The following is a 27,151-nucleotide window of genomic DNA, read 5'->3' on the forward strand; positions in this document are numbered from 1 at the left end:
TTATATCTGTGTCAAATATGATCCTAACTGTAAGATCCTGGAAAATAGCGGATATCTCGATTCGTATAGCCCCATGAAATCATACCCGAGCAGAACACGTAAAAAGAATGATTATATGAAGCGAATTTAAAATCTCTGGCGGAACTCAATATGCTCACTTTGTTTTCTTCATAAGCGAGTATCGTGTATGTGTGGCTCTAACCACCCTGTAAATGGGAAGCTCTATGGCCAGGCACCCTTCTGGTATTATTGTATTGTTGTATGCTTCTGTCGTACCGATGCTCGGCAGCTCACTGCTCGCTGCTCGTTTCGTTTTGCAGTTTTATGTTGGGACACGCCTCCAAGCATGAGTTTTTATTATTGTAACATTTAGACAGGGAATTTTTGGGTGCCGGCTGCGAGAATACAGCTACTGCTACTGCTCTTTTCCTGCTCTTTAGGGGTATTCGAAATCTGAAATTGAGGCAAATGAACAAACTATCACTGGCTGCTAACGATGCTGATGCCGAGTGGAAGTGTTTTGTTTGGCTGCGGTGACTACAGAGTGAGCTATAGTGAAAAAATCAAAGAAATATTCAAGGTAAAAGAGATAGAAGATACCAACATTTGCTATTTGTGTTTATATTAGCAATAAAGGTTTTTCATTGAACCATGATAAAAGTTCAGTGTAGCCTCTTTGGTATATTATGTGTCTGTCTGGCCGGATCTGCAGCTGTAAAGCTTTGGTTGTAAATTATTTCGCCATTAATTACGTCCGGATTGGTGTCGCTTTAAACAGTTAAACAGCCATAATGCACCACGTTAAAAATCACTTACAAATCATTACAAATTATGTAAAAGTAACCCCGAACGAAAGAAAAATCCGTGCTCTCACACAGCGCATTTTTTATGCTCTACACATTTTGACTTAACGCTCTATTAAAGGACTTATTTCGAATATGATATAAGCAATGGCCTGAGGGTTAACTGACAATTATCTGAATATACAAGATCTATCTAAGAGTTAACTGATTTTAAATTAACTTCAGTCTCGCTACATCTGATAGTACATCTAAGTATACTTATCGCCAGCCAAGTTAACCAGTTAGCCTAGAAAGTCCGTATGGCCACGATTTCAAAATATATCCGCAGAAACTATTAGGCAGCAACATTTTGGCAAAGTCGGCAACAGGAAATCTGTTGGCATAGCTGCCGCGTGGAAAGTAAAGGGGGTCATAGTTGAATGCAACGGGGGTCATAAATCAAATGCGAAATGCTCGCTGTCATAATTTGTCATAAGGCGTGGACACGCCCTCCATTTGCCTGTGGCCTTTTTTGTTTGAGCAGAGGCAGCGGCAGAGAATTGGTAGACTTTGAAATTCGAAACATGTGGCAAATTTTTAAAACCCAAGTTTTTGTTTGCAGTTTCATTGCCAGTTGCCAGAGTCCCTAACTGAGAGCAGCTTATTAACAACCTATTAGTTGATGTATTTGACAGAGCAATTACTGCTCAATAAGTTAGCACCACTGACGGCCAGTAAGCTGGAACCAGCCGAGATTGCAACAACCATAAGAGTTCTTAAATAACGGCTAGATCTGTCCAGAAATGGCTACAGTGCCAGCACTGGTGCGGTGGGCAGTAACCAACAATCAGCAGTAGCAATTGCAATTGTAGAGGCCGCCCTGACGATCGCATTTGCTGCCCACTTTAGTTTGTATCTGTCAATCGGACTGTCAGTCGCTAATTCATGCCGTAGGAGACACGGGGTAGAGGCGGAAAGGGGGCAGCCGAAGACTCGTTTGCTAGGGTCTGTCACGGTCGCCGCTGAAGAAATTCTCTTGAAAACCGAAAAAAATGCACTCACGCACCTGAATCGCTAATCAGAGGAGCACCCAAGACCCGCAGCCCATCCACAGACTGTGGCGGCAATGCATTTTTTCTTTATTCTTTTCTTTTCATTTTTTTTTCTGCTGTCTTGTGAATTAATTAATTACGTTTTTATGATTTTATTAATTTCCCAACAAATATGAGATTGGGAACGTATTCGGGCATGTCTCGCCACCGTCTCTGTCGGCCTCTCCGACTCCCGCTCTCGTCGAGCCCTTCTCCGATTCCCATGGCTTATGGGCACGTACGCTGAGCTCGTAATATAATAATGAATGTAAATTGCCTCAATGAGCGATTTAATGTCTTAATACATTATTTACAATGCATGTTCATTATTGCCTGCCGCTGTTGCACCTAAACAATGCCACGCCCACACTCACTCAGGCTAAACGCCCCCGAACGAAGTGACCGACAATTGACATTTCCACAAACAATTTGAATATCTAATTATTACTCAAAGTAAATGCGATTCATGATGCCATTGTAATGGGAACAACGACAGTGGAATGATGAAATGGATGAGAGCTTGACTATAAGATACCCTTTAAACATGATAGAATAGAGAAACGGAAATGAGAGAGATGAATACCTAGATAGAGAATCTCTCTGTCTCTGTAGAGAGAGACAGAGAGAGAGAGAGAGAGAGAGAGAGAGAGAGAGAGAGAGAGAGAGAGAGAGAGACAGAGAGTGAGAGAGAGATAAGGATAGAGAAAGAGCCATATATCTAGAAAAGTGGAAGAGCAAGACACCTACTGAAACAAAGCAAGATAGAGAGGGAGCGATAACGAGTATAAGAAAAAGGGGAAGGGATAGTGAGCAAAAAAAGAGAGATTTACAGTTACGTTGAAGTTAAAAGTCAAAAAATCAATTAAGTCACAATTAATACAAACCATTTGGATTAAATTGTGATTTATTATTATCAATACATAAAAATCCAAAATGTATATTTTTTGGTTACTAAAATTAATATATTAAGAAATAAAAAATAGATAATAAACTATTGGCATTTTCACCGAATACGATCATCATTCCTAATACGGATTGAATAGTTATGATGAATTTAAATATAAAAGTCATATTCCGACATTTTAAAATTCTGCTATACCCTTGATAACTATTTCATATAGGTAATAACTATAAAAAGTAAACAAAAAGAGAGCCGACTGGATGTGCCTAGATTAACAATTCAATCATAATCAATGGAAATAAAGACTCAATGAAGTTTGGAAAATATTGAAATCGATTTACAGCTGGCGGCTGCAATTTGGGGAGTTTTTGTCACGAAGGAAGCCATTCATCAAACACTGTCCAAAATTTCGTGCAAGCTAATTAAATATAAATATTTTATATTGTGACCCAGTCTGCAAGCTTGGAAGAGCTTCAAGGTGAATACCCTAGTTCCAGACGGCTTAGCCAATGGAAGAACGTGCGGATTATAAAATCTGATCAGCTGCCCACCTTTGTATGTGGCCCATCTTTGTGACATTTATCACTGGGCAAACACTTCCGCTTGGCCACAGAGGTCGCATCCTGATCCTGACCGCATAATAAAGCAAATTTGGTCGTGTGCACGTACTCCGGTTCGTTGGGTTGCTAGAGCACGGTGTGTGGTCCCGCGGCGAGGGGAGTGAGAGATAGAGAGTGAAGAGAGCGAGAGAGCGAGAGAGTGTGATCGTTTAAGATGAGTTACGAGGCCGACCATCGATATATCTACGTGCCCTGTTCAAAATGTTGTTTATATCCACTGCGGTCTGCCCGTCCCAAGAAGGACACGTGCACGCGTCAGATAATTGATAAAATTGCTCAGATAAGATCCTGGAGTTTCAGTCAAGTAATTGATATTCCTGTCGACAAGTCAACTTTTACCGGCTACCCGCTGAGCCGAGTCGAGCCGAGCCGAGCTGGGCGCAAAAGCAATCAACGGCGACTAAAAAACCGACGGACAATTTATGCCACAGCATTCGGAACTGCCAACACCCACATACAGGAAGAGAAAGAGATGGAAGTACAGTCTGTATATATGGATATATACTAGTATATATAATACTTGGTGAGTTAGCAAAAAATAAAAAAAAATCTGGGAATAATAAAAAAGATGCTTGCTGCACACAAAAAGCACATCATTGTCATCTCCTGGCTAGCAATTTGGGAACCCTCTTTTTCTGCAACGCCCACCGACCCATCGACCGACTCACCGACCCACGTCTCTAAGTCTGTCTCTGTCTCTGTCTCTATCCCTGTCTGTCTGGACTCGCTCTAGTTCCGCCCATCGGCTTCCGTCCACATAAGTGCCAGTCAGCTTTTGAGTGAGTCTCAGTTTTTTGCTTTTGCTGTTGTTATGTGTAGTTAGAACGCTTTCAGCGCTTAATGTACTGAAATGTGACGGAATGGGTGGCGCATGTCCATAATTACAAAAACCACCCACCGAGCATGTGGTGGCCACTTGCCAGTGCCTCTGCCTCTATCCCTGCCTCTGCCAGTAAAAAAAAAAGTGATGACGTAGTTTGTGGCACAACTCAATTGTTTGGCAACGCCCACTGCTCAGCGGGCGGTCAATTTTAGCGGTAATCATTGTCGCGCGACTTGAAAGACGGTTAAATGCTCCGGCGACTCTTCGCTCGATAGCAGATGAACTGGATAAGTACACTGGAGCAGAAAACAAAGTAAATTAATATCTGACCTAATTTTAATTAATCTACAATTCAAATCACAACTGTTGATTGGATTGGCTTACATTTCATAGCAGTCGGCTCTGGTATATGAGCTTGTTGTTTTATTAATCGATAACCCTTAAATGCAAAATGTAAATTCCTTGTCAACGTCCATCTCTGATCAGGCTGTCAATATCGGCACTGATTTTCGCCCAATAAACCGCATGATCAAATTCTAGAGAGTGAACAAAAGTTAAGCAAAATAAGCCTCATAGATTATTCGCAATTGAAATTCAATAGAAAATATGACTTGCAATGGACTGCAAAGTATGTAAACATAATTTTTAAATTGTTAATTCTAATTGGAATTTATGCACTACATATCGACTTGCTTTGGTATGTGAGCTTCAGAAATCAATCGGAGTCTGTGGTTAAAGCAACCGTTACCGAAAAGAAAATTCTTCTAAAACTAATTTGGCTTTATTTGTTTTTCCGCATGTAACTATCTGCAGCAATTTTCTTGAGTTGATTAACTGTGAGTTTATCATTTTGATTAACTAGTTTTAATAGAGCACTATTCTCCAGCTGCAAGAGCTTGTGTGGTGCTCCGAATTCGATTATTTTTCCTGCATCTACAACCAGGACACTGTCGTTGTCCATGACTGTGTGAAGACGATGAGCAATGGTCAACACCGTACACTGGGCAAACTTGGTATGAATTGTTTCCTGTATGAGTTTGTCAGTGCTGTAATAATAACTAATAAGACCCATCGAAATTTGCAGGTTATCAATAATTACTTACTCTGCATCCACATTAGCAGTCGCCTCGTCCATAATAAGTATTCGATTATTGCGGAGTATGGCTCGGGCTAAGCAAACCAATTGCCTTTGGCCCATGCTGAAGTTCGATCCGCCATCTTGCATATAGCATGAGAGGCCTCCCTCCAAGCTGGCCACGTATTTCTTCAGCTTCACGTCGTCGAGTGCGTTCCAAAGCTCTTCATCACTCTTCATACCAAACGGATCGAGATTGAATCGCAATGTACCGGAGAAGAGAACTGACTCCTGTGGTATGATTGAGATGCGACTGCGTAGATCATGCAAGCCCAACAAGGCAATGTCCTGACCGTCTATCTCGATAAGCCCCTCATTGATTGCAAGCCGGAACAGTGCTTGGATTATCGAAGATTTGCCAGCGCCCGTACGTCCCACAATGCCAATCTTCTCCATGGGCTGCGACTCAAAGGTCAAGCCTTTCAGAATTTCGATATCGTCTGGAGCATATTTCATGCGTAGATTACAGAAGCGTAAATGGCCCTTTTCTGGCCATTCAGATGCGAGATTTATCTCCTTTGCTGTTTCCAAAGGTGGCTCAGATGGGGTCCTCGCATATTCCAATATGCGCTCCACACTGGTCATCTTATTCTCCAGCTCCGCCGTCTGCCTCATGCCCCACTGACACATTATGACCAGGGTCATTGATTGTGTGATAGCCAGGCCAACATCGCCACTGTAGAAAGTCTCATTAATTACCAGGAAGCTGAATGTCACAGCTAGTATGTAAACGACACAAATGAGATCCGTCCAAAAGGAAAAGGCACGATTGGCGCTTGTGTAGAGAAAGAGCGCAGACGAGTTCGTATTCTGATGGCCATGGAAAGTGTGCTCCAATTGCGGCATCGCATCCAATGCTCGTATAGTAGTCAAGCCCTGTAACGTTTGATTGGCATGCGTGTAAACTGGACTACGAGCTGAGCATGAAAAAGGCCAAAGCATGTCAGTAAGTCAGAAATATGATTTACTCTTTTACTTACTTAAGCTTTCAATGCGTTTCAGACTGCGACCGGCACCTATGTAGAAAGAACGACAAAAGTACATCAAGACCGCCATGATAGCTGCTGGAATGAGGAGCCAATAGTTGGCGATTGCCACGATGACCAAGACAGCCACCACATCTACAAAGAACTGTAGCAAATGGTAAATTATATTGTAAGTAAATGTGTATGTTACAGTTATTACAGTTATTTACCTGCAAGGAGTCCATCATAGCCTGCGGCAAGGCCACATCCACGTTCTCAATATCACTGGAGAAGCGATTCAGTACTCGACCCGAGGGATTGGCATTAAAGAAGAACATGCGAGCACGTATAATCCCATCGAAGAGCAAATTGTGCAATCGTAGTGAAATACGTAAACATAACAGAAAGAAGCCAAAGGTACGCAACAAGTAGAGGGCCAAGGTGCACACCAAGAGCACCGCGTACCACGTAACCATGCGAGCACGAGTCTCTTCGAACTGCTCGGGTGTTTCTCGATTTTCCTCCCAGGTAGCCCAGCGCGAAATGAAGATGTCCATTAAAGCTTGGCAAGCTCGAGCGACAATGAAGAGCGCAAGCACCAGGCAAACCAAGGTGGGTGAGCGAAGAGCGCGAAAGTAATCCATGTAAGTAGCGTAGCTAACAGCTCCTTGTTGCTGGCGTTCTGAGAAGGCACTCTCCTTATTAGATTGATCATCCACCGTCTCTGCAGGATCCTGGAATAGTTTGGAGTTTCTGTCCACTTGGCTAAGGACTCGTTTCACCAGTTGCTTGTCTGCTTCAACGGCATCCAAATCGGGTGCTGCATGCTTCTCAATAACGTCTCGCAGCTCCGCATAAGTACCTTGCTGGGTCAGGCGTCCGGACTCGATAATTAGCAAGTGATCCACATTCTGCAGCAACTGTACATGATGCGTAACCAATATGCGCAGCTTGTCTCCCAGGAACCGATTGAAGCACTTGTCCATTAGCAGCTTGCCCACTCGTGAGTCCACCGCAGCAAGGGGATCATCGAATAAATATATATCTGCTTTTCGATACACAGCACGGGCAAGACTTATTCTCGCCTTTTGTCCTCCACTTAAGCTGATGCCCCGTTCGCCCACCACAGTAGCATCACCGTGGGGCAGCATAGCTAGATCACAGTCCAGCTGGCAGGCATGCACAACAGCTCGATACCGCTGCTCCTCGTATGGCTCCACAAACACAATATTGTCACGTATGCTGGCCTGGAAGATCCAGGGCTCCTGTGGGGCATAGCTCAACTTGCCATGCACTTCAATGCGACCCTGCATGAGCTCCACTTCGCCTAAGATGACGTTTAGGAGCGTACTCTTGCCAGAGCCCACGTTGCCGACAATGCCCACCAATTGTGTTTGAAGAAGCTTAAAGCTGATGTCCTCAATGTGCGCAGTTCGTGCCTGCCTAACGCTTGGCTTGTTCCAGCTGGCGGTAACCTGGCTAAAAGTGATGGACTTTTCCTTGCTCTCTATGCAGTGCAATCGACCCACAGAGAGAGGCTTTGCAGGTGCCTTTTTGAAATCCAATTGTAGGGTGGGATTGTCTCTACAGTTGGAGGAGCAGTTCTCGTTGGTGGGCGATTCAGATTGCTGTAGGAACTCCGTCACTCGCCTTGCGCTAACTACAGTCTGCGCCCAGGTGGTAATTGCCAAGGGCCAAAAGTGCATCAGCGAATCATTCAGCAAGCTGTAGTAGGACGAGAGTATAAACACCTTTCTGGCCGTAACCGCTTCACCAGTATACACATAGGCAATGAGACTTAGGAACAAAGACACTTTCGATATCATGTTGGTGCACTGCAGCGCCGCATATATGCTAACGGAACCTCGGATGGCTTTAACCTCCATCTTACGCACTTTGGCTATCAGCTTTGCAAAAGACTGCTCCCATGCATACATTTTGATCACCTGCATGGCACTTATAATCTCGTTCATCAGCTTCACACGGCGATCCCGTTGATCCGCTGATCTGGTGCGAAATTTGGCTGCCGCTTTGGCAGCCCACGCTTGAAGTGGAATCAACAGCACTATGAAGGCAATGCCTATCAAAGCCGTCCAGTTAATCTCAGTGTACATGATGTAGCCAAAGAGGCACGCCTCCACGGGTCCCTTCCACAAGTCATGAAAGAAGTAGAATGTCAGATCGAACTGTGGCAAATCGATGGACATCACTGATATCGCCAGAGCGCCAAGTCCATCCCGGCCATTGATCGCTGCACGCAAACACTTCCTGTATATCAGTCCAGCAAAGGCCACACGAATCCTTGTGCCCACGGCGAAGACGTAAAACATAAATGGATGAAATACCAGTGACGTGATCAGCGCGCACAGCACAATGCCCATCGCATACAGATAGGCGCTTTCCTTGCTAATGCTCGTTTGCCCCTCGGCAAAGTAGGAGATCAAGCCACCCAAAAAGAGTGGCTGAAAGGCACTGCAAAGAAACAATGCAAAGAGTATTTGAGAGAAATGCAACCATTTGTATTCTAGCTGCAGGCTCAGGATAACTCAGAGGACGGGTACTAAGATTTCAATATGCTTATATTCATGTACTTACTGTATAACTATCTCCAGAATTGAATAGATCACGCAGGCAGGCACAAACTGCCATCCATAATGGGCAAAGATCAGATGCAACGAACTTGGTTGTTTGCGTTGAGATTCACGTATCCATGGCTGTTGCAAATCCTCCGTCAATTTGGCACTATCGAAATAGTGTAAATTTGCGTATAGACCGTTTTCCGAGAGCTCTTCTCGTCGGCCTTGCCGAAATACATGGCGCATCCATCTAAGTGATGAAAACAGCAATCAGTCTTAAATTGACAGTTAATTGGAACTACGTGCTGCCAGGCAGACAATGCTCTACGGATCTCTTAAATTACCAATCAGTGATAAACGAAAGCGAATGCACAGGGAATATTTGGTCGTACACATTATCAAGACATGTCTAAGATATGGAGCTTAAATGGACTTTATTTCTCAATCAATATGAAATCGAGAACGAACAAAACTGATTTAATTTTTGCGTCTCATTTATTTATTAAATTATTTGTACGGGTATTTTTAATATTGTATAATCATTATTGTTGTAATTATTATAATAAATATTTGTAATGTATCAGTATTGTTGAAAATTTAATTGGCATACTATTTAAAATATTTATATTCATTATTTTGAATATTAAACTCACAGAAAAAACCATTTCGAGAATATATTTGCCTTTAGATAGGGATTTGGCTCGCGTTTACTATTTGATAGATTATTCATAGCGCCCCATTCACGAAAGTTTACAAAATCTACTTATGTCTGTGGCAGACAGTTTTCAAATGCGTTCGTAGCCCCCGTTCAGGCCGTTTTATAAATAATTTTGGTGTTTGCTTGAAGTGGTTGATTAAGTCGTCATCATAACACACTTTTTGCACAAGGCACAACACAAACGACTGATAAGAAATAATGGAGGCTAGTTGGCTAATTGGACTAAAATTATTTGGCTAATAGATGTGGGTACATTGAGTAATCAATAGCGAAACAGGACAGGAAATTGTCGGCCATTTGTGTGCGTCATTGCACGCCATTAAATGCATAATTGCAGATTGCAGTTAAATTATAACTAAGACTTGTAAATCTTTGAGATTTTAACTAATTCGGCTTACTGTCTCTGAAATGATAAATCCTGATTAGCTTTAATTGGGCTATCAAGGGCAACGTTCTACGACCGCGGTTCGAGGCTGTATAATCTAATCAAATAGCGGCTAGACTATGTCCATTGTAAATTTCGTCACAGATAAGTTAACTATACGATAAATATAGATGAGAGATATTCCTTAGTCGAATGCTAAAGCTTTAATTAGACAAAGACGAACAGATTCAATAAATACAAGCAACGACGCTAATATCGGAATGGACCACGCAATAAGACAGAGAATAGCTAATGGGCTCCATATTACGCTACAATTTCTATAATGACCTATTCAGTGACAGCTCTAAGGCAGGCTATGGAGCTCCTCAAGCGTAAAAAGCTGATCCGTGCGATTGTAGACATTTTGCATATTCCGCAACATATCAGGCAGCCTTTGAATGGCGTTCGACACATTCGCATCGTTGCAGACGCGCTTGAAGAGTTCGCCACGCGTGGGTATTGCAAACATGGCTACTTGAGCGCCTTTACGTATGAGGAAAGGATGGTGCTTGGCCAGGGTATCATTGTAAGCTGATTTGCAGATATGGTGCGCCTTCTCCTCATCTGCCACGTCTTGCAGTCGAAGCAGAAACTCGTACACAAACTCTGCAACGAACGAACGTACATACATAGATAAGATAATCATCCGTTATCTGTTTCACAGAGTAGTACCTAGGCCACGATGCAGACGCAATAAGGTCCGACTGCCAGACACGTAGCCTTTTTGATGCAGAAGGCTGGCTCCTTTCTCATATAGCAGCATTGTCTTAATACTATCGAAGTGTTTGTTTTCTTCGTTGTCCTGCTGTCGTAGATCATACAGTATATCCAGTTTATTTCGCACGTCGCTACTTACAAAGGTAAACACGCTGCCCATCAGCAAGAAGAACCTGAGGCAGAAATCAATTTAAGTTTGTTGTTGACAAGATGATCTTATTTTACTTACTTCATTATCTCCTCATACGCTTCCAAATAATCTTCCATGCGTACATCATCATCGTCTATTAAGCTACCTTCAAATAAATCTGAGACTTTTTCAATATCAAAGCAGTTTTCTGCACCCGCAGAATCGCTAACAGCGGACATATTTCCAACTCTTTTTTATTATTCCACAGCGCATATGTTTAGTCAATAAAAACAAAGAAATATCGACAATCGATATTGGCATAAAAATTTCGATTCGATATATATAATTTTCTCAAATACTCTTTATATTTCGATAGGCTATCAAATATGCGATAGTTGATATGTTCCTATTTGTTTTCCTTCATCGATATAAATAAGTCATTTGGTTTAAAAGCAAACGCGTAATGAATTCGGAAATATCTTCCGGGGTTTTACTCGCAAAAGACCAATTGCAAAAGATATTAGATAATCTATCCGTTGGTTTTATAACGTCCACAGAAGGGAACAAGATTGCGTCAATTTTGCCTCCATTTAAGAAGCTTGGTGTACTCATTGACCTCGAAGATATTGAAGAAGCTGAAGCAAAGATTCCGATTTGGAAAAATGTGAACACGAAGACAACACAGTCGCAGTACTACAGCTGCATACAATGTCGGCGGCAATTGCCAACTCCCCACCTGTTGGATCTTCACATAACCGAGCAGCATGATTTGTACTTCGCAGCCAGCGTCGAGCGAGGCGACAAACCCCACTACACCTGTTACATCGAAGAATGTCCATTAAAGTTCTTTCAGCCTGCCGATCGAAAGGATCATTGCATTAAAGTACACAAATTCCCGGCGAACTATCGCTTTGATCAAGGAAAGGCTCCCAATAAAGCAAAAAGTTGTACAAAGAAAGCAACTAATGCTATGGATGTGGATAAGGACGTAAATATGGCTGCGGACTTGAGCAATGAAAAACTTCCATATATCAAGGCTTTCAGTTTCGGTCACCCAACGCAGCGCACTTTCAATTCACGCAAGGATAAGGCGTTGCTAGATGTGCGGGCAATGAAGGAAGCGCTGGACGATATGGACTAAGTTTTATTATACCATTTTATTATTTGAAGTTGGTTTTATAAGATACTTGTATTAATTAACTTGTGGAAACCTTAAAGATCATTTGTTTTTAATACTAGACCTGAAAATTAAGAATAAAAGTAATTGAATTGCTTGTCGGGTCACATCTTTTTAGTTTTCTACTCACTTTCCCGTATTGGCGTTGATGTAGTGGTAAGCAACAACGAGCAGAAACAGAAATACTCCCAGGACATTTGAGAAAATTGCCAATTGCACGTCAGTTATCATTTTGATACGGGGCTTCTGCAAGCAGAAAATATTCGGATTATTCTTTAGGCCTCTGGTGACACGTCATGTTTCAAGGGAGTGTTCTTCTTAAGAATATGCGCACAACACCCAAGCCAAATCATTGTCATTATATTTTTTATACAATAATAACCAACAACTGTGCTCCTTAAACATGAGATATATCTAATATTTACTTTTTATTTCCAAAAAACAAGCCGGTTTTGTTTAGATTACAATAATTGCCAAAGATGCAAGCTAACTATCGATTAATAAAAATTTTGGGTCCGGCATTGTTATCTGTAGAACTATCGATGTTAATGAAAAACAGCAGTAGTATTTTGTTATCGAAAGTGGAGTATGTTTTCAAAAAGTATACTGTGATAAATGTCACTAAATAATCCCAAAAAGTAAAAGCGGCATATTCAAAACAATGATAAAATTTATAAAATATTTTTTATTTGAACAGGCTTATTATTAACATTTCTTAGAAATAAATTACATTTTTCTTTTGTTGTATTCAAGTGTTTTAATAAAAAACTAAAGACTCATTTTAACATAATACTTATTGACGATTCGCGAAACTGCAAATCGAATTTTATATAATCTTAAGGTCACTTTAGTGAATATAATCTTTGCGAATCAGCAAACGCTTATATCTCAGACTAATACATTAAGTTGTACGTACATAGTTAAGTAATGCACTACCTGTCGAGTGGAGTAATATTAAATACAAAATTTGTTTACATTAAAATCGAAATAAAATCGAACGAAAGCTTTGCTTTTGCGTTGTTTTAAAATGTTTAACAAGAAATACAATTTGACAGATCCTTGATATTTCGCTTATAAATTATGGAATTTGTGTCCTAAACGATTGCTAAAATCATTATTAATGTCAACTGCAGGCTAATTCGTTGTGACGACAACCGTTGAATGCGTTTGACTGACATCTTGTGAGTTACGCGGCAGATAGGACTTCGCATTCGGTTTTGAGGGAAACAGATCAGAAACGTAGTTAGCCTGAAAGAAAAGATACAAATGTGTTATGGATATTAAATTCATAGTAAAAGTCTGCATAGAAGGCTATACAGATGGCTCCTAAAAGTATGGTATGTTTCTTTTAGGTGAGAAATAGTTGTCCAAGGGACGCGAGTCACGTCCAATAAACCAAATGAAGCGTAAAATTGCTGATCTATATATTTACATGCTGAAGTACATATGTATGTTTGTAGCCGCAGCTGATCAATTTGTGAAGTGAATGGGTCTGCCACATTCACTCGCATGCCACACACCCCATTGCAGCAGGTGTTGAGAGCGAGCCAATTAGTTGCACGAATATCTCGTGCTTATGGTGCACTTCTAACATAAAGCCGACTCAAAGGAAACGCCACTATGTGTGTGTGTATTTGTATGTCAATTAATGTTATTTTAATAGCTAAGAATCTTGACAGTACAAAAGCTTAGAAATTAAGCCGAAGAAAAGCTATTTCTGTCTTTCTCTCTCTGTCATTCTCTCTGTTCACTGGCTCTTAGCTTCTTTGGTGGGCCAAACTGATTGCATGTTGAAACACGCTTTGGGCATAAAGTAGCTCTAGAAAAGATGATCAAGTGAGACGTGTGTGTAAGACTAGCTAGATACAGTCTGTGAAATGATAGAAGTAGAGGAGTAGAAGGGAAAGGAACTTACCACAATCACCGCACAGGCAGCTCCGATTGCTGAGCCAGCCAGAACATCCGACCAATGATGCTTGTAGTCGGAGACACGACTCAGCGCCGTATACCAGGCAATCATGATGAAGAGGAACTGTAGAAAGTGTCGCAGCAGCTTCGAGCCTTGCCAATTCATGCGGGCTTGCAGATAGAGCTACACAGAGATGGGCGAGAGCAAGGAGATGCATAAAATGGGGGCAACAGCTCGCAGCTCGGACATCTCAACTTACCGCCACGTAGACCATGGTGTAGAAGGTGAAACTGGAGTGTCCACTAGGGAACGAGAGTCGCATCTCCTTCAGCATCCGCGCTGAGCTGCCCACACCTTTGCACGTGAAGTCCGTTATATATTTGCCCACATTTGTTGCGTTGTCGCAGGTAGATCCGTCGGGCATCTGCGGCTGGCACACCTGCGCGACGGCAAAGAGATCAAGCACAAACAAATATTGAGAGCTGCGCCAAGAAGAGCATCCGCTAAGTTTGCTTAGTTACAGTTAATGTCTGCACCGCCTATGTGCAACGCACATTTCCCCCTTTTTGTTTGCTATTTGCAACATGTGCTGCGCATTTTATGCTCAATTTTGCAGCGCTGTTGCCGCACTTCACTAAATAATAGGGCGTCTCTGTGCTGCCTGACAGCTAGGGGAGTCCGTAACAAGCAACATTCGAAGGGCCCCATCAACCCGTCATATCTGTGGCGACACGCGGCTATGCGAGGGCAGCTTATAAAGTCATTCCATATATGTATATGCACTAATAGTGCTCGATGCAAGACATTGAAAAGCTATTCTTTTTGCTGCTTGAGCAGCAAAGGCAAGGCAAGGCGACGAGTGTACATCCTGCTCAATATAGGATATATAAGCTTTGGCTGATCTGAGTTATAACACTGACCACTGGTCAGTGGTTATAATCACACATTAATAATAATAATAAAAATAATAATAATAATAGTAACTCTTTCATATATGTATGTAAAAGGAACACATTTCATTCTAAATTAGTTATACTCTCTCTCTCTCTCTCTCTCTCTCCCCTCTCTCTCTCTCTCTCTCTCTCTAACACGATTACAACTTATTAATAGCCCCTTCGTGTGTGTCTCCTGTCTCCTGTCGGCTGTCGCTCGTGTCATGTTGCATTAAGCCCGTTGCATATGTTGCATATTAAAATTAATTGGCAATCGGAGCTGCTTAATTGTCATTCGATTGCCCCGCTTACCGCTATGAAGTGGGGACGCAATCGGCCAATTGAGTACTTGGCTATATCCGTCGTCAGTTGACTGGCAGCGGCGCCAAAGGCAAAGACCCCCATCTTCTTGTAGCACTCGACCAGCCAGTCGGGTATCTGGTACGACATAAAGACATAGCGCCTCGCAAGTCCATTGCCAGAGACGTTCGCGTTTCTAGACTGCTGCAGCTCAACGATGAGTATCTGTGTGGGAGAGAGTGAAAGAAATTAATATTAATATTAATATTACAAAATGTTGATAGCACTAATTACATGCATAATTGAAGAGGAAGTAGAATGATGGTAAATCTGAGTGAAATAGAGTCAAACTGACTAGATAAGAGACAGACAGAACACAGGATAAAAAGTTGCAAGAGGCAATAAAAAGACAATATGTCTGGTAAAAAGGCTATATTATAAGAACTAACTACAACTCTATTTATCAATGAACGATTTCCTTTTAGCACCTTTTTTTTTATTTTATTTTTGGATAGTTTGTTTTCTTAGGAAGGGCCAATATAAACAGAGCCAGAGCCAGAGTCAGAGGCGGAGGCGGAGGCGGAGGTAAATAGGGGAAATAATTACGGGCAACATTTGGGTGAATGAGTTGTTTAGTTTCAAGGCAAAAGGTATGCAAATAGTCTGAATATTGGGCAATATTTGTTTTTATGTAGGTTTCATTAGAACTAGGGCCATTAGCCAGTTTATGGCCCATCGTTTGCTTTACAGTGGCAAAAACAGATGCTTGCTCTGGTTTCGTTTTGTAACATGTGGAGTGGACAACAGATGTCTTCATCGATCCATTTCTCTCTCTCTCTCTCTCTCGTTCATTCACTCTCTCTCCCTTTCTGTCAGATCCCACTCGGAGTTGTGCAAGAGCTTAAAAGTAGAGCACACATTGAGGGAGTTGTCTGTCTATTCTGGCCATGTGAACTTGAAATGATTGTGCAATAGACTTGAGGGTATCAAAAAACAACTGACTGACACATGCTTGACATCATTTAGCATGGGTGGCCACTTGGGAGCTGCTTCAGTCCCCAAAGAGCCCGCATCACATAAGCGCAATACAATTTATATCAATTTCAATTTGAAATTGAGTTTCTCTTTCAATTCCGTTCAATTGTCCACTTACCACGCCCACTGGTATCACCAGGCCTATGATGTAGAGCATCCAGTTGCGCACAGTGGAGTCCTTGAAGGGATGCTTCAGCGACTCATCGTCACAGAAGAAGCCGCGCTTGTACGGATCCCCAAGCAGGAAGAACAACAGGATGGGAAAGCCAACTGCAAAACCGAGAAAAGAAAGGAAAATTGGAGAAAACTGTTGATAAGAGTAAACGATAATTCGAAAAGTATTCTCCGCTTTCGCTTGTCAGAGAACTTGAGCCGCAATGATTTATCAATATGCATTTAGTAGGTCATTGGGACTTGTGGCGCGCATTAATGGGCATTATCAAGGGGGCTCGCGCGCCCCTCTCACTCATTTTCGGCAGGTCTGACACTGTTGACTTATGCTATGTCTAAGCTATTGATAAGATTACTAATCAGCTGCATTGTGAGGGGAGACAGCAAGACGACGACGAGCCGCTCATAAAGCAACTAATTTTGGTTGCGACAGCTGCAGGCAGCGTAGCGCAAATAGAGCTGGAACTGGGGGAGATTCGGGAGAGGGCAAGGGTTCTCGGAGTGTGGCTTAGCAAGAGTCATGCTGGACCTTTCAACGCGCGCTGACTCGCTCACTTTTAATTAAAAATGCAGCACCATTAACAAGTGGGAAGTACTGCAATCGGGCTTAACTGACTGCCTAATACGCGCTCACGTTCAAATCAAGAGAGAATTGATAGAGCGTAAATATAAATTAATGTTATATAGAGGAGGAGCTGCACTCGAGTCTATGGTGTATTGAGACGACCATGGAACAGGTAAGCATATGCCCACTGTTAGCTGCCCGAGCGAGTATATTTATTAATTATGCAACACCATTAATAATAACTAGCAGGCATACAAATTGCTTTCGCCCAGACAAACGGTCATCAGCTCGCAGCTTGATTGATTGATTGATCAATCCAAAAACAAAGCCTCCATCCATCCATCAAAAGTGCAACGATCGAAAGTGTCAGCAACACTTGAAATATGTTTGTTTTTCTTGATGAGTGAGTGAAGGAGAGAGATAGAGAGATAGATAGATAGAGAGAGAGAGAGAGCGAGACTCTCTGCCAATTACACGACACGGCCAGCGAGTTCGTAGATCTAATTAAAATTAGATTAAGTGCAGGAGACTCAAATAGAGCTGCACTAGATGCCACAGTTAGAAGCCAACGTCTGGCTAATTGCCATTGCAATTGCGCGCATTACCTGCGTGAAAGATGCTCAGCGATGCGCTGCACATTAGAGAGAGGCGGGCGATGTGCGAGAGTCGCCTAATGAGTGCGGCAGCAGAGGAGAAAGACTACTTACAATGCCTATTTATAGAGCCGGACTATGACGAGTACTTGGGGTGGCGCCGAAGGAAATTTGAATTGGACGAAAAGCGATGTTGCATATTCATTATTAATTCATTTATTAATGTAAATATACTCGCTCAGGAAAGATTTATACTTTTACTAGAGTAATCAACTTTGACTATAGTTATAGCTATATATAAAACGAGTCCAAAGTTACCATGTGAGTTTAATGAGAAAGCCACGCCTATCACATCGGAAGTACTCAAATATTCCCAGACTGCTTTACGATTCAACTATTTATAGAAGTCGAGTCTACTTGAGCTGGCGACGATTGCCCGCAGAGTCAGAGTCAGAGTCCGGCTGAGGAGTAGAAAGCGGAGGGCAGAGAGCAGGATTATTGATTTTTACCCATAGAGTCTAAGTGAAAGGCACACGAATAGCTGGTGACAAAGGCAGTAGGAGACCCTCAAAGGAGAGTAGAGCAACTGTCAGAGGAGCAGCTGCAGGCAAAGAGAACAGGTTCGATCTTTGTCAGCGAGAGTGATTTAACATTGGATGCTGGGAAAGTGATGCTCGCTGCGTCTATTGTTGCCAGATCAGAGTCCTATTACAGCAGAGCAAGTGACCTTTGTATGCGGGCGGCTTATCCCAGCCGAAACAGTAGCTGCTATCTAGGGTATCTAGCGCATCTATAGATATGGATTTTTATGGGTTTTGCGTCTCGCAATGAAGAAAGGGAATAATACGACTTTTAGCTAAATGGAACTTCTCTCTTTGTGGCACCATAACTAAGTAGATTGAATTTATGTTTAGCTGCCCTTTTTAATTTTTGTTTTTTGTTGCTTTTTTGCTGATGAGAGATTCTCGTTTGAAACGGTGGAACACGGGCGGAAGTGGTTCGTTTAGAGGCAAATCTGTCGCACTTTTATATAAATGTTGTTGAAAGTGCTTTGCGTTCATTTGGTGTCAAGTCCATTTCAATAATACTTAAAGCCCCAAATTGTATTTTAGATGCCCCCTCCACACCAGCCACACTCACACACACACAGATGCACTCACACTTATACATGCACAAAACAATTTGTTTGTTAAACAAAGAGGTAAATGATCTAGAAACTAGAGTAAAAGAGAGAGTGGGGGAAGGCTGAGGGGTGGGGTTCATTTCACCCTCATCCACCTCTAGACATGATTCAAAGGAAGCCGCTGGTGCCACCGTCGTACGCCACGTTCTCACACTGTCCCAACTTATCTCCCTGCTCGCCCTTCAGATACTTTTCTATCTGTGGATGCTGGCGCACTCTCTTTCAAGTCGCGCATACAAACACTTTGTGGCCCACACAAACATTGGGCGGCACTTCAGAAATGCTGCCCTGCCCCAGCTCAACGTGCAACACAAAGAGCTGCAACTATATAGAAGTGGGAATTACGAAAGCTGGAAACTAAATCTCATCTCGGCAAAGAAACTATCAGGGCTGCTTATTTGGCCTTTTTTCAGCCAGCTAAGAGATAAATATGTATTTTCTGCTGCACTTTAGAGTTAACAATTATGAGAGCTAAAGCTAAAATCTTATCTCGTCTGGCAAACAGCTAATGGAGACAATGACTGTCTGGTTGCTCAATTCTAATAGCATTAATTAAACAAGACGGAAGTTTAATTAAAGACAATTAATGCCAAAGATTTGCACTCTCAACCTCTAGCCAACCTCCCCAACTGCTGACTCCAGACTCCAGACTCCACTTTTAAGACTTTAGCATAAGCTCTAAGGATGACTGACAGCTCACAATTGATCAATCGGCGAAGGACAACAGCAAAGCAAAAATTAATCATGATCTCTCGACGAATGGGTAAAGCAGGGTATACCGGTTTTTTGACTACAGAGGTCTTTAGAGTTGAAATTTATACAAGAAAAGAAGATCAGCGTATACTAATTTAGAAATAAAAAGAGTTTAAGAATATAGTCTCTTAAGAGTATAAGAATCTCGTCTTTCTCACTACTAATTACTTTCAAATACAGGTCTGACTGAGAATCGGATTTAGGCATCCATAGTGCAGCATCCTTCGCAATTTCGCGCTTCACTGCGCCACATCAGTCATCGAGAGAATGCAGTGAGACCTCCGAGGGGTGGGCGACACATTAATTGCAATGTGCAGTGCACATGCAGTTCGGTACCAGGAATTCCCAGAGTGAGGAAACAAAGGTGTCACTCAGGTAGGGTCCAGACACCTTTGTCATGGCAGGTTTGAAATATTACCAATACCTCAAAACCAGAAAGAGACTGATGAGGCACAGATAATTACATATGCCTCGAATGCCTAAAAACTGTAGCAGAAGCAATAATAGGAAGGTGTGCTAAACAGCAAGGATACCCTATAGGGTATAGTGGGGGACTAAATACTTGATAACAATAGACTTTGGTTTAATTCGAACTGATGCCCCGTATAGTCAAACAATTGGTAGAAGATGAAGGGAAGCATATGAAGAATTCCCGGATAGATATCTAAATACCCTATAATTCGTAATGAGGTATTAGTATTTGCTAATCATCACACTTCTGGCTTGATTTCCCTATAAGAACTTTTCCCTATATAGCTTTAAGAATTGTAGATTTTTATAGAAATCAAAGATACCCTATAGTCAGTCTGCATGAGCTGGTCAAGCGTTGGGTAACAATTAATTTTTGGCTCCCATAAAGAAATATTCCGTATTAAGTAGATAAATTTTCTGTAGTCCTATTTTTCCATTCCAGGGTATAAGCAAGCCGATCATCGACTTACTCGGCAGCTGTCTCGCCCTCGTACGTGTTTGTTATTTTGTTTTTCTGGCCTTTTGGCTAGAAAGTAAACAATAATATTGAGAGAAAGAAGAAGAGCGAGATTGCATCCATTGGCCATGACAATAAAGCAAATGCGTAGCACAAATATTTTTCTTTCTACTTAGTTTTTCGTTTGAACATAGAGAATATCACTCCCCGTCCGCCTTCCCCTGCTCCTCCTCCTGCCCGGCACAATAAATTATTGGAGTGCGCACGCACTTTTTTCGTTTTCTTTCTCTTTTATGAGTTTAATGACTCCACCAAACGAAAAAAGTCGAGGGGGAGTTTTCCCAATTGGTTGTGCTGCAGCTCGTTCGCATTCAATTAACGTCAAGCAGAGACACCCGAAGTTTATTTTGAGTCCAATTTTGGGATTGTTAAGGTATGCTTGAAGACCCAACCACAATAGCTGAAGTGGAGGCACGCACTCAGACTCCTCCCGGCATATCACTCTATCAGCGCCTTCTGTGTCAAAACTAATTTACGTTGAAATTAGTCGAAGACAGATAGAAAGAAGTCTAACAGATTCGACAGCCAGTGTTGCCGAATCAGCTATTTTGTAGCTAGATCTGGCTACTTTTTAAGGCCGATTGCTACAAAAATTTTCAAACAGCTATTAGCTACAAATCTGGCTATTTTCAAATATTAAATTTTGCTAAAATGCAAGCGAACTTATAACAGAATTCGCTTCGATACTTTTTAAATGTAAATGATTTAAATGTACTGAGCTTTGTGTAGAATTAATACTACAACTGAAGAATAGGTAAGCTTTCTAATATGCTATGCAAAATTCATTTCTTATCAGTTTTTATACCCTGACCCATTGACGCCATCATTTTGTAAAAAACGCATTTCAAGTACTAGAGACTTGTGCTTTGGAATGTACAGACATTTTAGCCATATGATCACGTTTTGAAAGTTTCATTAAGATTGTATGTCCACAAAACATATGGATTACGCCGATATGGCAAATGTTGCTATGAGTATAGCGTTCCACCCAACTACCTTAAAAAGGCAAATTATAAAAGCGACAATGGTGAAAATGACGAGCTGGTGGTCATAGATGAGATATTATCAGAATTAAATTAATAAAGTTGACTTTTTATGAAAAAACAGCACTGTTTTCTTTTTTGCTACTTTTTCAGCTATTTTAGAAGAAAGTTGGCTACTTCTAGCTACTTTCAGCCTTCGGTTTTGCTACTTTTGCTGAAAAAGTTTCGGCAACACTGTCGACAGCCACTCAAGAAAAAGACTCTTAGGATAGCTTTTAGAAGCTGCTCTCTTTCGTAAAAGTAGACAATCTGATTGGAATGCATAATTAATAGGAGTTTATTAGTAGTGGAGCAGACAAGTTGTCTCTTAAACGCTGTTCTCTTTCCAAAAGCTTAGAGTGCATCTGATTGGCGCTGACTTGTGTTATGTAAAGCTAATTGGAATTTATTTGTAGCAAGCTGTTCAGTGCCTAAAAGGTCGCACACAAATCAAATCAGAATGTATTGGAATTTCTATTAACAACTAATTGGAATTTATCTGTGGATGAAGAACTTTTTGTGTTTTTACATATTTGATTAAGTGCGCAGCTGTTAAAAGTTTTCTTTTTTCGTCTTATTTATGGATTCAAATTGGACTCTTACTTTCAATGGGGGACGATAAATAATTAAGATTTATTATTTGATTATATTGAAATAAATAAAATTTTTTGTACTCTTTATTATATTTTATCGCTCAGATAACTGTGTAACTTCTTCTATTCTGAGTACAGATAACTTTCTGGCTCAGTCAACTTGGCTATTATCTCAATGACTTCTATGTTTTATTGTACAATACAAAATATATAAGTCAATGCTTGTTTAGCTCTAACTCTGAGTCATCAAGGATTAATGCTTAACGTTTTTTTTTTTTTTTATATATATGTATGTATATACTTTCCATCAACCGTATGGGACACCTTTTGGGATAAGCGAATGAGTCAATCTGAGTAACCTTTACCTGCTGCCAATCTACAGTTATTTATGCTCGGCTGTTGGTGTGAGTATGAGTGTGTGTATTGGAGCTCCTTCTTTAGAGATCATTGTATGCGAATTGTATTTGTGTGTATTACACATAAACGTCAACTGTGCAAATAAAAGAAAGTAGCACAGAAAAGCAGTTATTTAAGCGTAAGGTCGGCAACTATCAAAAAGGTGAGACACGTATTTATGTTAGAAACAAACAGAAGCGATGTGTTGCACCCAGTTGCCAATTGGAAAACGTTTAAAGCCCAGCTAAATTGAATCGAATGACTCACAAAGATAAAGATAGAGAGAGACAGAGGGAGAGAGAGAGAGAGAGAGAGAGAGAGAGAAAAAAAGAACAGAAGAGAGTCTGGACAATAGAATAAACAGTCAAATACGCAGTTTGAAAATACGAACGGGTTTTACAGTAACACTGAAATACTGTGATTTGCTATGTCTAAATACGCTGCTTTCGCAGATTGCTGATAAAGGCTTAAATATGATATTGCTGATTGTGAAGCACACTCACACGCACACAGCCATATATTTATTATATACATACATAAATACATGAATATTTATACTCCCCCTATATATAATACAATGGGATGTGCATTTACGGTTTTTTGCGAGCAAGCACTTGCAAAAGGTGTACCAAGAGAAAAACGAAAAGCAAACAACAGAAAAACAGTGTCAGCTAAATGAATAAAAATATGCGTACAGAAGTACAATGTACATATACATATATGTATAAGTGTAAATAGGTTATGTGGGTGGATTATCGGACAGTTCTGTTTTTCTTTGTACTAAAAAATAGTTAAATTGTGGTTGCAGTAAATATAAAAATATTATGTCTAAACACATCTTTATTCAGACTTTGTTTAGTTAAAATTACTCAGCTGTTCGCAACAGCGTGGCATACACTGAGAGAGAGGGAGCGAGAGTGTGAGAGAGAAAGCTCTGTTGAGCAAGAGCAAGTGTGTGAGAGCGCACTTACCCATACGAAATACCGAAAATTACATAAATATATATATATACAAAACAAACATTGCGACACGCGAGAAGGCGGCAAATGCATATATATGCATGTATACACACACATGTAGGCACATATTTCGATTTGTATATGCTTATTTATATACATACATAAGTATATATATTGTTTATCGTCTGCGAAATTACAAGAGGCAAACACTTACCACAGAGCAGAATCAAAATATCGAGGCCTACACGGCATAAGATTCGTTTGTTTGTGTCCATATTTTTGTTGTTTTGCTGCTGCTGTGGATGCTGTTGTTGTGTATGATTGATGTTGCTGTCGTTATTGTTGTTGTTGTTGTTGGTAATGCTTTGCAATCGCTCCTCAATGATAGAGTTACTGTCGCTGTTAGTAGTTAACGCTATCGCCTGTGCTGGTGTCGGAACGTCAATGTTGATGACGTGTTTGTTGTTGTTACTGCTGGCCACGTTAGCGACCAAAGCTGCACTCAGTTGACTTTCCGGTCGACGAAGCGGTGTTGTCTCGCTCGCTGACGATTCGTTACTCATTTCGAAATCGCTTCTGTGCTTTCAGTTAGGTTAGAAATGCTGGCAAAAGCTTAGCAGAGCTTTGCTCTCTTGCTCTCCCACTCTCCCTCTCTCTCTTGCTTTGACAATGAACTTGGGCTTTGCTAGGCAGCTTCGAAGGCAGCTGCTGTTGATGTTCAGGTAAACTTCTGAAAGTGCGTTAAAAAGATCGACATTAATAAAGGAGTTTTCTCAGTTACACAGGGAATTTTTGTTGTGTCTGTATGTATGAGTAATGTCTGTAGATGCCCCTAAGATTATCCGAGACGACTTCACTTGGTAGCTCTCATACTGTGAGTCATTACTGCTACGATTCGTAATGTCAAAATTCTACACGTATTTGGGTATTTTATCATTGATTCGATTCAAGTTTTTGTTGCTCTGAAATAAAATTCCAGCTTTGATAAAATCTTTAGCTAATCAGTTAACCGGCTCATGCTAGTGATCTAGATCATGTTTCGTTATTTTTTTTTTTTTTCGCCAATTTGTGTTTTACAAACTTTCATATCCAAATCAATTTTGTTACTTCTTAGGTTTCAATTCCGAATGCGAATCGCTTATATCAGCCATAATGCCGAATTATACAGTTATTATCATTTACACGACAAGTAAACAAGCGCTTTACATAAGTACGGCGACCGCACATGGATGTACTGGACTTGTGGACACCTGTAGTGGGGGACAGGCTGTAGACCTCGGTGTCGTCTTGCCTTCTTCCGCTGACAGCGACGTCAACCTGTCTGTAAGCTGCTTAGATAGGGGAAGGGGCAGTGGGCAGGCCAGGGCACAGCTCCAATAATCAGACTGAAATTAAATGCTCCGACTTGGGGGCCAGTTTGCTGACGTTTATTCACGTTTGGCTGCAAGTCTCAGATGAAATTTTTGGATTTGTATTTTGCTGGCGCCAGAAAGCCATAAAATACAGCTCATATACATGTGTATATATTATTGTTAATATGCAATTCATTTTCCGCCAATATCAATATGCCATTCGCTGCGCTCAACGGGCAACAGATGGCGCTGGCTGACCTTATTTCGCAGCAGGCGCGACATTCGCCTCCAACAGGGAGGCCGCGGAACTGGAGGGCACGCGGCAAGACAGCCTCAGCTGGTGGTCATTGCCCGCCATAAAAACGAAATCGATTAACCCCAGCTCCACTAAATACGCCTCAAGAATTCGACAGTCTGCCGCATTCAGAGAGGGAATTTTCAGTTTCTCTGCTGCGACAAAGGTTAATAACACATGTATAGGTTTATCTATTTATAAGTTGATTTGATCAGCCCTAAGAGATGCCGCCGATATGCAATTGCAGGCAGAACGTTTTCGCAAGCAGAATACCCTGCAATTCATCCAGGCCATTAATGATAAAGGCATTTTCTACGTCGGAGACAATTACTAACGTAAAACTGAGGCAGCAAATCGTCTAAAACAAGCAAATTTTTCTAAGGAAAGGAACTGCCTTTTTGGTAGGGTAATTCCTGATTGGCAATAAGGCAGGGAAATTAACTGGTTGGCTCAATGTGGAGTGGCAGTTGAAGCTTGTTTTGCTATCTAAAAATAGTTCCTGACTGATGGGAAGCACAGCGAGTCGTTGGCTCGATCTCTGTTGACCATATTTGAAGCTGACAGCTGCAGATCCACAATCGAATGCAGCTGCTTGATGAATTCTTTACGCTATTCTCCACTCTCCACTCTCGGCTCTGGCTGTCTTGTGATTGACGTTTGCCACTGCCGCCAGTTGTTAAGGATTGTTGTTTCTGCTACAGGTTCTCATTACAGCCAAGGCTGCCTATTACAACGCCCCCTTTTTACGTCCGAGCAAGTTAGCAAAATTGCATAAAATTACAGAGACTCTATTTGCACAGACTCTGGCCATAATCTTGGCCAGTAAACTCAAGAGGTGGAGCATACAGCTAGGCAATTGGCTCACGACTCACTGAGCACAGAGTGCTGATCCTTGCTCATTACTGTCGGAAACAGCTACAGTGAATCCACTGTTAATGAACATTGTTACTAAAAAATAAATACAAAATTTTACTCAAAATATGTATGTAATATATATATCACTTTTTCTATATTTTTGTTCATAGGATTTTGAGCAGCTCTCGCATGTGTTCGTTTGCTCTACTTTCTTATCAGCTACATTTGCATAACGTATTCCTAGCATCATGGTAGAGTTCACTGTAATAAGCTAATAATTATTTGCATTTTGGCCAGCTGCCAATATGAAGCGCGTCGGCTGTTACCGACCACCTAATGCTCGCAACATTTATTGAAATATCTATATTATACCTTAAATTTCTTCCTGTGTACCCTATTGGACTGGCTATATATATTCCTAAGATATAATACTAATATTGCACAAAACCAATATACCCGTTTCACTTCGTGAGAGGGTATATATATATGAAGAAATATAGTGACGCGGTTGATGGTTTATAAAACTCAATCAAATTATCGTATTCATTGTGAAACGCAATTCATCAACCGCTGCCCGCTGTCACTGATTAGGCATGCCCACCTGACCCTCCGCACACCTGAGCGAATGATAAGCAATTCGAAGGCTTTTGAGTCAGCTCGACAATAACTGCACACAACTTAAGGTACGACACATCCACTCTTATATCCACTGACCTTGACCCCAAACGGCCAAAAGGAAAATCGATTGAGGAAAACATATATCAGAAGTATATACGCCCCCACAATACGGCTGGATATTTGCGGTATTTGTTTGCCAATTCGTGCTAGCTTATTTCCATTACACAACACATTCATACACCTTTGAACACCTTTTGTTTATCGAATGCCAATTCTTTAATTTTTTTGGTTATTTTTTGTTTACTTTGGCATTAAGATGTATGGGAATCTCACTTTCCTGTTTTCAATGTTATTTAAATTGAAATCGAGCAAAGGTAAAAATAAATATGAATTGAAATGATAATCTTTATTAATTGAAGTTGCACACATACGCACACACGAACACATTCATAAATTGATATTTTGGTTAGCAATTTTTACCTTTTTGCCAATTGAATTGAATTTTCGTTTGTGGAAAGCAGCTGTGAAAATTTCCAAGCTAGTTTTGCTTCTAGCGTCAGTTGATAGTTATTT

General features: G+C 41.1%; 5 protein-coding genes and 1 long non-coding RNA gene across 10 annotated transcripts; 2 read left to right on the forward strand and 4 right to left on the reverse strand.

The window, feature by feature from the left end:
• Nucleotides 1–2,842: 2,842 nt before the first annotated feature.
• On the forward strand, nt 2,843–9,143 carry LOC26527353. Of its 4 annotated transcripts, none has more exons than XR_006357871.1 (8): nt 2,843–3,917; nt 5,104–5,230; nt 5,302–6,298; nt 6,355–6,495; nt 6,555–6,961; nt 7,024–7,320; nt 7,381–8,874; nt 8,930–9,143. It is a non-coding gene; the product is annotated as an uncharacterized LOC26527353 (long non-coding RNA). The 4 variants fall into 4 exon arrangements; XR_006357870.1 differs by having other exon boundaries at nt 5,302–6,294; nt 6,355–6,507; nt 6,568–6,961; XR_006357869.1 differs by having other exon boundaries at nt 5,302–6,294.
• Nucleotides 4,624–10,083, reverse strand: LOC6578256 (probable multidrug resistance-associated protein lethal(2)03659). Its single transcript, XM_002004136.4, has 6 exons — nt 9,547–10,083; nt 8,913–9,143; nt 6,548–8,789; nt 6,333–6,483; nt 5,321–6,269; nt 4,624–5,263 (listed from the first exon to the last, which is right to left on the reverse strand). The coding sequence occupies exons 1-6, from the start codon at nt 9,621–9,623 to the stop codon at nt 4,999–5,001; spliced, it is 3,915 nt and encodes a 1,304-aa protein (XP_002004172.1). The 5' UTR covers nt 9,624–10,083; the 3' UTR covers nt 4,624–4,998.
• A 93-nt stretch (nt 10,084–10,176) lies between these two features.
• On the reverse strand, nt 10,177–11,188 carry LOC6578257 (ceramide-1-phosphate transfer protein). Its single transcript, XM_002004137.4, has 3 exons — nt 10,982–11,188; nt 10,708–10,925; nt 10,177–10,641 (listed from the first exon to the last, which is right to left on the reverse strand). The coding sequence occupies exons 1-3, from the start codon at nt 11,119–11,121 to the stop codon at nt 10,340–10,342; spliced, it is 660 nt and encodes a 219-aa protein (XP_002004173.1). The 5' UTR covers nt 11,122–11,188; the 3' UTR covers nt 10,177–10,339.
• Nucleotides 11,189–11,288: 100 nt separating this feature from the next.
• Nucleotides 11,289–12,166, forward strand: LOC6578258 (protein lethal(2)k10201). The gene has a single exon (XM_002004138.4). It carries the CDS (start codon nt 11,346–11,348, stop codon nt 12,021–12,023), a length of 678 nt encoding a protein of 225 aa, XP_002004174.1. The 5' UTR covers nt 11,289–11,345; the 3' UTR covers nt 12,024–12,166.
• On the reverse strand, nt 12,021–12,593 carry LOC6578259 (dolichyl-diphosphooligosaccharide--protein glycosyltransferase subunit 4). The gene is made up of 3 exons (XM_002004139.4): nt 12,485–12,593; nt 12,190–12,305; nt 12,021–12,123 (listed from the first exon to the last, which is right to left on the reverse strand). Exons 2-3 carry the CDS (start codon nt 12,288–12,290, stop codon nt 12,102–12,104), a joined length of 123 nt encoding a protein of 40 aa, XP_002004175.2. The 5' UTR covers nt 12,291–12,305; nt 12,485–12,593; the 3' UTR covers nt 12,021–12,101.
• A 245-nt stretch (nt 12,594–12,838) lies between these two features.
• LOC6578260 (putative phosphatidate phosphatase) lies at nt 12,839–27,148 on the reverse strand. 2 transcript variants are annotated; one of them, XM_002004140.4, is made up of 7 exons: nt 27,059–27,148; nt 23,673–24,188; nt 16,354–16,505; nt 15,213–15,425; nt 14,228–14,407; nt 13,975–14,151; nt 12,839–13,307 (listed from the first exon to the last, which is right to left on the reverse strand). In XM_002004140.4, exons 2-7 carry the CDS (start codon nt 24,019–24,021, stop codon nt 13,194–13,196), a joined length of 1,185 nt encoding a protein of 394 aa, XP_002004176.2. In that variant the 5' UTR covers nt 24,022–24,188; nt 27,059–27,148; the 3' UTR covers nt 12,839–13,193. The 2 variants fall into 2 exon arrangements, with proteins under 2 accessions (XP_002004176.2, XP_015018516.1); XM_015163030.3 differs by lacking the exon at nt 12,839–13,307 and adding an exon at nt 13,693–13,878.
• Between the last annotated feature and the right edge of the window lie 3 nt (nt 27,149–27,151).

This window comes from Drosophila mojavensis, unplaced genomic scaffold (genome assembly GCF_018153725.1).
Source record: "Drosophila mojavensis isolate 15081-1352.22 unplaced genomic scaffold, ASM1815372v1 contig_80, whole genome shotgun sequence".
NCBI classification, from domain to species: Eukaryota; Metazoa; Arthropoda; class Insecta; order Diptera; family Drosophilidae; genus Drosophila; species Drosophila mojavensis.